This window comes from Coregonus clupeaformis, chromosome 11 (genome assembly GCF_020615455.1).
Source record: "Coregonus clupeaformis isolate EN_2021a chromosome 11, ASM2061545v1, whole genome shotgun sequence".
In the NCBI taxonomy this organism is placed as follows: domain Eukaryota; kingdom Metazoa; phylum Chordata; class Actinopteri; order Salmoniformes; family Salmonidae; genus Coregonus; species Coregonus clupeaformis.
This window is the reverse complement of record NC_059202.1, coordinates 16,099,898-16,109,413: the sequence shown is the minus strand read 5'-3', so window position 1 is coordinate 16,109,413 and position 9,516 is coordinate 16,099,898. Positions and strand designations below refer to the sequence as shown.

The following is a 9,516-nucleotide window of genomic DNA, read 5'->3' as shown; positions in this document are numbered from 1 at the left end:
ATGAAAAATGAAATGCCTTGTGCTACAACATAATAACGCACTGCTAAATATATTAAATATATTTTAGTAGGCTATTTTCATTACAGAAATCGTACACAGAATAGACCTATTGAACTTAGGGAGCATAATTTTGAGAGTGCTATTGGGATGACGATGGGCATGATCAAAGTAATGAAATAGGCTAATCATAAGGCTTTTGTTTAATTCTATCTTGAAGACAAACATTTATAATTCATGATTTTGCAATATACTCAGTGTTTGCTTACTAATCACAGTAGAAATAGTTGGATAACTCCGATAATAGTTTTATTGAGGCTCTGGGTCTCGATGAAGGGGGTCTATTTCTTAAGCAATGTGGTTTCTATTATGGAACACTGATTTGCTCCGGGATGCGTTGGATTGCAAGACGCCATATTGACTCAACTAATAGGACACCGAGTTAAAGGTGAGCTTTAAGGCTGGGGGATCGCACGCTTGATCTCCCTTTACAGAAAACACACATTTCAACTAATACTCAACTAGAGGGGTAGGGGTGGTATTTAGTTGAGTAAAATCAAGCGACTGATAGTCTGTCTTGCATTGCATTTTTTGGTCATTTAGCAGACGCTTGTTTGCTGCTGCCGGTGAAAATATAGGGTAGTTATAGCCAAGGCTCCTCAGACATATTTTCAAAGTCCACTGTCGCATTTTATTTACGAACTCAAGTCAGACATGCCTGTACCTGCAGTGTTGCCATACGTCGAGATTTTATAAGTTCACAAAAGGAATGCGATATAACATGCTAAAGCACCAAAGGCAACGTTGTTCAAATGTCATTGTACAAAAATATAGTAGCCTACATATCAACAGTCCTCTCCTTTGAATTGATACACATAGGACAACTTCACTTCAATTTGTGACGCCAATAATTGCATATACCCAACAGTCTCTCTCTCTCTCTCTCTCTCTCTCTCTCTCTCTCTCTCTCTCTCTCTCTCTCTCTCTCTCTCTCTCTCTCTCTCTCACACATACACACACACACACACTCACACACACACACACACACACACACACACACACAAACACAAACACACACACTCACACATACACACACACACATACATACATACACACATATATAAACACACACATTAACACACATTATTTTGACTGATTATTAATAAAAACATGAAAAAACGTTTTGTTTTCCAATTCATAAATTATAATTTAATACCAAGAACAAATTTACAGCAGAATGCTTGTTTACAATAAGCTAATACAAACAAACAAGAATTGTGTTCAACTATAAACTTCCACACACACTCACATATATCACTTGCAATTAATAATCATAATCATCATAAAAAAAGTATCTATACGTTATCAATACCCTGCAGTCATATATTTTTATATATTTATATAAAAACGTGGGTCAGTTTAAACTGTTCATAATTACAATCATGTATCATTCTCTGGTCCATATGTGGCATGGGAACAGCCAAAGAGCACTGTTCAATCAATTACATAATATGATCCCTTTTTGTCCAACCACAACATGATGTCTTGTGTGTTGAAGAAAACCCCCAAAAACAAGGACAAAATTGCTAGCTTACACACCACACACACACACACACACATACACACACACACACGCACACACACACACACACACACACACACACACACACACACACACACACACACACACACACACAAGGCATCTGTCACAGACCAAAGGAGCAGAACACTAAGTCAGAATAGCTACTCCTTTCCAGACCAGCTCACCCTGTTTAGTCTTAGCCTATTGTTGAACATTTTGTTTCTTTTTAAATACAAGGGCTAGTGTACTGAATGCACAGATTATATCTATACAGTCAAAAACATTTACATTTATATATATCAAAGATAAAATAGGTTAGCGACCTGTGGCCATGCATTCACAGTCTAAATACATGAAAAAGAAAACATTTTTGTCGTAATATGTATATACATTACAAACATAACTTTCAGTGCTACTAGCTAAGTCTGTCACTCAATTGAAGACATTGTATTACCGAAAAAATGGCAACCACAGTTTTTCTTAATCACATATACTTTGTATAAAGGAAAACTTGTTGAAATGAATTGACCTATATTTACAACAATACTGCCTCTAATTAATGTTTTTCAAGTGAAATACACGAGCATAAGACTGAAGTTTCAAATCTAATAGTGTTCCAATGTTGTATACTTAAACAACGTTTTGATAAGAAATTACTTTTCAGGCACTTAATGCTTGAAGTATAGAGAGGGTGACATTTCAGGGACATCGTAATAATACTGCTATTAAAAACTATTCCAGCTGTAGGCCTACATAAAAGGTATATCACCCTTGACCTTTCCAATTTCAAAATAAGGTATTGTATGACTAGATGTTTTGATTGATGTTGAGGCCTATACATTGCAAGACACAATGTGCAATGCATTGGTAGTTAATACCATATCTAAATGAACATTATAATTCAAATAGCTGTGCATCTACGTTTACAAGCCACACTCACCCTTCAGTAGCCCATATCTCAAGGCTTTAATCATTTTGTTGAACTGTCTGCAAATGAATGCCAAACATTTCGAACTGGGTGCATGAGGGGATACACAAAGTTGAATACAGCAAGAAAGGGGTTCATTAAACATAGCCTGCATACTGGCAACCTATCTCATTCACTGTTCAGTAATAGCTGTTTTACCGTCGACAGTGCCTTGTAGAATCCTTGTTCTATATTAAGAGCTGATGTGGTTCGACTGGCTCAACTAAGCAGTGGCAAAACAGGGCAACCCTGGAACATCATGTAGCCTAGGCTATATTCTCAATTGGGAAAGAGCAATGATTTAGCTGGATCAAAAAGTTGAACCTGAACTCCGAAAAAAAACTCCATTGCCCAGTTTAGTGTGGGTCATCCTAAGAGTAAGTGCGTTTGCAGCATTAAGCATGTAGTTATAAGCCTTTTCCTATATTGCTGTTGCTTTAGTTTTAATTCTTGAAGAACATTTTACATTACTTAACTGTTTCAAAAGAAGTCATGGTTTTAGAAAAGAACACCACCTGTACTACATAATCACATAGGCCGGTTTGGAACCAGAAAGGAGGAACAAAAGAAAAGTACAAAAAATAGCTAGATACATGGACACAGGACAAGTAGGCTAATTTGGAAAAAGAAAACTTACTTTTTCTTTTCTCCTAAGTTTTTCCAAATGCTCATTTTAAATGCACTTTATAGTTTCATTTTCGATTTGAAGATTACCTAAATCATTTTCCATATTTTGTTTTCGTTTTATTTTTTTCTTAAAAAATGGATAATAAGCAAGTTATTCCGAATGACATGGGGAGCTTTTATCTGCATTTTGAAAGTTCGATGAACGTCTCAATTTTTTTAATTCACAGTCATTTATGACAATGTCTTTCTTTGTGAAAGCAAGCTCTTGTAACAGCCGTTTTCCTTCTACAAAAGAAGCGCTAACCATTCTTAACCCCTTTGTTCATTCCTTCTGCTTACTGAATTGACATGTAAGGCCAGTTAAAACTGCTCCCCGAAAGCAACATATCCCTGATGAGGGTTTCAATTGGGGTTTTACCTACCAATCGGACGAAAAACAATTGCTCTATGACGGATGAAGACACTGTGCGCAGTGAAGGCAAGCGAAGTAACAACTTCCCAAATCGTGTTGGCTGGTTGGGATACTGGCTCCGAACATATTCCTCCAGGGCGCACTGGGACTTCTCTTGCAAACTTTCCACATGGGCCACATCTGAGAGGCCACAAGCGTCTGAAAAAAAAAAAAAAAAAAACCTTAATCATGCTGGACTCAAAATTCAACACACATTTACGACAGAACACTAATAATGCATAAGATCCCTCTCGTTGTCAATATATATATGACGGTGACAGGTGCGCTTAAAGTACAAACAATGTTTAGTCATTTGGGCTGCTTGTAAATGTAAAGAAAACATACCCTATTTGCGGCGTTAAATCATAATGATTTTGACTGTGGCCGCTGAGATGTGCTTGTAGGCTATAATATCACAACCTATATTTCATATTGATTAAACAATAAAAAACAATCCAACTGTGATTACGTATAATCAAACATTTAGTGTTTGATATCACTCTGTCAAATCAAACAGGTCAGTTATCGTCACTAATATCAACATCATTATCATATTCAGTAGGCCTACATTATTTTATTTTGAAAGAAGACACACCTGTCTGTTTGCCTACATAAATGTTGAATTTACATTGAATAAACCACGTTTTCTTGAGAAACTGTCTAATAATCGTAGCCGTTTATGTCCTGTGCATAGGCTAAACATCAATAGGCTCTGTGATTATTAGTGTCACTGTAGTGCAGTGAATAAGAACAGGCAAATTCCCTTTTTGTTGCCTTATATTTGGAAACTGGCAATTGTTTAAAATCAACTAGACAAGCATCGAACTCAATCACAAATGTTTACATTTTAATAGTAGTTTGGGTTAACACACACATGAACACACACACACACACACACACACACACACACACACACACACACTACACGCGCGCACGAACGCACGGTGACAGGGAGAGAGAGTTATGACATGGTGACCTCTGTAGGCTACTGCGTTGTGATTTCGCTTGAAGAAGGGCTAGAAACCGAACATACCACTAACAGCGATTGTATTAACCAAGTCACCGTAATAATCAAGAAAAATGGTGGATCAATGATATGTAGCTTAGCAGTGCAAACTCTTGTAGCCTACATAGCCTATTCATAGAATACATAATAGCCTACCTGCAATCAAATAAAGATTCAAATAGACAAAATGAAGCATTCATTATCACAACGATATATTGTTTAAACCACCCAGGTATTTTTGTAGAATTTGCCTAAACCAATAGCCTAGTTTGCTAAATGTTAGCTACATAAAAATAATAATATGTTGAAGGCTTATTGTAAAAACAACTTATAAATTAGATTAGATTGCTTAATTCTGTGTAGGTTTGTGTATTTTCTCACCTTTTTTTTAATTCCCCACTTTAATTCTGTAATGTAATCTTATAGCAGGGTAGTCTGGGTCATGACCCAGTTCTGGAAGGAGTCCATAAAATGTATTGGATCCCTAGATCTTCCTAACAGAACAGAGGGGAATTGAAAAGTATTTCCCCAAAATAACTGTAATGTCCGTCGTGTGATCAGGCTAAATGTGGTAGAAAGGCAAAGTTGTTATTTTATTAATTAAATCTTCAATAAGATACGCTATTCCGTCAAAAGATACGCTATTCCCTACAATTTATGGCCCTCCCTGGCGAGAATAGGCTACGTTGTATGTCTATTCCCGACATAAACAATATATTTGATTGGTAAGCAAACTATTCTCAAAGTGTAACTCCAATAAAAATACCGACAGTTTGTTTTTGATATCATGTCTCCGCTGAAATATTAGTTTGAGTGACTTTTATGATGTGGGTCAAAAATATATTTCAGTTCATATATTTGGGACAGCGCATTTAGGATACTGTATAATAGGGGCACAAAATGTTGCTTTATTGGGGGGAAATTTAAATATGAATAAACTAGTTATTCAGTAGGTTAATGTCTAAATTCATGAATGGGAGTGGACACAAATTGAATCAAGTGTGCCTATGCCTGACGAAGCAGTAAATGCAAATGGTGGGCCATTTATGACTAAGGCCCAACAGTACAGTGATATAGGCCTACAGGCAGTTGATAGCCATAGGCCTATGTTTTTATTCTCTATGGGATTTTAGGACAGGCCAGGCGTTCGCGAAAATGTGCACTGTTTATATATTCTATTGCATGCCTAGCCTAGTATTGTTTTAAAACAATGACCTAAACACATTCTCTAAACACATAACTGGAAATTATATATTCTGTTTTTTTGTGTGCAATTTTGAGCTTACCTGATGTGAAGAGCACAATTGCCTTCAAGCAGCTGTATTCAGCAGAGTCAACGTGCAAAACTTTCAGCTTTTCCACTTGTTCTTGGAAGATCCTAATGTGGTCCATAAAGGCAACCACTCTGTCCGCAGACATTGGGGAGGCGTGTAGGCCAGCCGCCGCCAGAAGTGGAGCCACATGGAGAGGCATGGAGCACTGTGCGGCGTTGAGCACAAATAACTCACTCCAGGTCAACCTCAACAGAGCCACCTGGTCAGTAATCTGAAGGTCTGGAAAGAAGGGGATATTCCTAGCCCACTCCACGGCACTGAACAGCATCCTGGCCGCCAGTTCACATATGTTCTCGATGCCCATGATGTTGTTGGGTTGCATGCATTGACTGCCATACCGGGACGTTGGGTAGGGCTCCGCTCTTAGCAGTAGAGATATATATCCGGATAAGTAGGAATGGCAGTGCAGTGGGTCCCCATTTGTCAAGGCGAACTGACCATGGTGTGGCTGTGTGGGTGGCATCCGTCCCCGTTGCACCGCTGCAGTAAAAAGAGAAACTGCAGATATTGATGCCTGAATTCTACACATCAAGAGACATTGCAACCCTCCTGACCAGGAGGCTATGCCAAATGTTGTTACACTATAGCAGTTCGAGGAATACACATGCTAAATACCAGTTTAACCATTACTTTTGCTATTCAAATGCTATGATGAAATCTATGGATCCAACATTATAAACTAAAACAATAGGTAGGCTACAACAAATAGGCTAGCCTACATACATGCAAACAATGACTGTTATTTACTGTAGAGATCGATACAAGCATATTGGCCGGAAAATGTATGATTCTCAATGGAACATTTTAGAAGTAGGCTAGTTATAAATCTGGGTTTTACATTTTCATTTTGTTGTTTGGCTACAACAACATGAGCTCACTAGAAGCACAAAGGCAAGGCAGTCCTTGCATGTTGTAACCCTTAACCTACTTAGCAATCTATTCGGCTAGTTTTATATTGACTACTATTTTCGACTGATCATTGAATAGAACAATTCTAAAGATACACATATGCCCTTTTCTACGTACAGCTCAGTTTTCTGGTCGAGATTAACACGACACGTAATGCGTGGGATCTAAACAAGCTGTCTCTTCACTCCACACTCGCCATAATAACGTTGTATATGCGTTTGTATTCAAATACAGATGCAAATCCATTTTGTCTCTTTCAAGAGGACGATTCAGTTCTAATAATCTACATCCAAACTCTTATGACTATTGTTTGTGAAGGCCACATTATTGAATATAGCGTTTAAGAAATATAACACTTCGAACGCTAAAAGGTAGGTTTTTCACTATCGGTCTTAAGCACTAAATGCTGACGGCTCCTTCCGTGCTTCGGCCGCGCAGCCTATGGAAGACGAATCCGGGAGAGAATATCGGAGACCGCAACACATACAATTACATAATTCATTCAGCGCACGACATACAGGACAAATAAATCAACAAGAAAATAAAAATCCCAATACCTTCCCGTCTCATGCCAACTTTCAGGCATTTTTTGAGGCGGCAGTACTGACACTGATTGCGATGGTGCTGGTCAATGGGACAATTCCTGTTGGCACGGCATGTATAACTGAGGTTCCTTCGTACGCTCCGTTTGAAGAAGCTTTTGCACCCCTCGCAAGTAAACTGGCCATAGTGTTTACCACTCGATTTATCCCCGCAAACAACGCATTCTATGTGCTGTGGCTGCTGTTTCTCCGACTGCATCGTCTGGTTTGTCGGCGTAGACTGTACAGTGTTGTTCGGGGGTCCTTGGACGGGTGTCTGAGGGGTCGGAGGGGCGACCTGAGAGCCTGACAGATTCATCTGAGTGGTCGGAAGGGATAGTCCTCCTTGAGATTGCGAAGAAAGGGTACCTTGGGTCTCAGACACATCGTCCTGGGAGCCTCTCCACACTACCATTGCCATATCTATCAGTCAACGTAAGGAAACTTTTTGTCTGCCGTTTTTGGTTTTGCGGTGCTTGTTTTCTCAAAAGAATGCAGTACGCTGTAATCAAAATGAATAGTCAAATAAATAAATAAATGCCAAAAGCCTACTGTTGTCGATTGTTCGTTGAATCTTCGAAAATGTCAAATTCTATTGCTGTTGTAGACGATGCGAAGCACACGTTTTAAAACTGATGTGATGGCGAGCTGAATCGCAGCCTTGCACTTAGAGGCCAAGTCCAGGGGCGCTTGCAGTCAGCCATCCAGGAGATCCGTCAAGGGGGAAAAAATAGCAAATGATTGCGATAATGAAATGAGGTAGCCTATTCAAGAAACGGAGCAGTACGTTGAACGTAGGCGACGTGACAGCAGCATAAAACACACAATTGATGTAGGCTACACACTAGCAGCAGAGCGCTATCAAGTTCCAGCTCAAGTCTTGATGAAAATCATCAACTGGTTAAAAACAAATATTGCTGCTTCTCCCTTTTCTTCTTGTGAGCTGAAGCCAATGCTTTAGTCAAATATGAAGTCAACTCTCCGACAAGCAAGTGATAATAAAACAAAAAGATCACAACCTATAGAACCTCCTTCATGCACGGAAAAATAATAAGAAAAAGAACAGAGAATCAAAGTGATTAAATATGTTAAAAAGGGTGAGGTTAGGAAGTGATTGCGAATAGTAGGAGCTTGGCTGGCAGAATGCTTTCTCTCTGATCAGCTCACTGAGCTCTCTATATAGTGAACTTTGACACAACTGCTGCAATTTAGCACATGTTACCATGGAGATGAGCTGCCATATAAGGAAAGTGACTGTGTTTGACTGGTCAGAGCTCATGGACCTCCCCCTGAACCCCATTGGCTAGTCGGTACTTGTGCTACTTGGTGCCTTGCCAAAGCAGGATGGGGGTCGAGAAGATGCTTGGTCCTAAAAGGAGACAGTTTAGAAGAGAGGACCGTGCTTCTAATTCACTCACATTTTTCATGAAATATACATGTAAATTCATGTTCAATGATTACATTCTCTGACCACATAATGTTTCTTATGTGACTGAGTATAGCTTAAATCAGTGGGTCATTGCTATCCGGAATCCTTGGGATGTCCATACCCAATTGAAGCTTACATTTAAAATAGTTAAGGTTGGGGTTAGGGAAGGGTTAAGGTTAAGGTTAAGGTAAGGGTTGGGGTTAAGGTTCGGGTTAGGATTAAGGGTAGGGACGTCTCAAGGATCCCAGTGGGCACTAACCTAAGTCAGTGGGTTGCCTAATAAATTTTTCCTGATGTTTATTTTTCCTTACATCTACTAGTCTGAGAGAGGTGAGGATGGTATCTTTACATCATATATATGCTTTCATGTGATGGAGTAGCCTATAGTGCTCCTGCATTAAAGTCAAACTTCAGTCTACCATTAGTCTACATTAGAGATTGCAGAATGCAATAGAAGTAGGCTATCAGAAGTTAAACTATATGAAATTAACCATTATTATACGATATGGCTTTGTGCAAAACAAATTATAACATTGCTTGTTGATATTTTTCCTGTCATTGCAACACATTTGCTGTATGAAAGGTGCTATACAAATAGGGCTATTATTATTATTTTATTAGACTGATTAGGAC

At 38.8% G+C, this 9,516-nt stretch overlaps 1 protein-coding gene across 2 annotated transcripts; it reads right to left on the bottom strand.

Moving 5' to 3' along the window:
• Positions 1-1,178: 1,178 nt before the first annotated feature.
• Positions 1,179-8,647, bottom strand: LOC121576624 (COUP transcription factor 2). Of its 2 annotated transcripts, none has more exons than XM_041889917.2 (3): positions 7,431-8,647; positions 5,917-6,462; positions 1,179-3,783 (listed from the first exon to the last, which is right to left on the bottom strand). In XM_041889917.2, the coding sequence occupies exons 1-3, from the start codon at positions 7,873-7,875 to the stop codon at positions 3,509-3,511; spliced, it is 1,266 nt and encodes a 421-aa protein (XP_041745851.1). In that variant the 5' UTR covers positions 7,876-8,647; the 3' UTR covers positions 1,179-3,508. The 2 variants fall into 2 exon arrangements, with proteins under 2 accessions (XP_041745851.1, XP_041745852.1); XM_041889918.2 differs by having other exon boundaries at positions 5,917-6,444; positions 7,431-8,645.
• Positions 8,648-9,516: the final 869 nt, after the last annotated feature.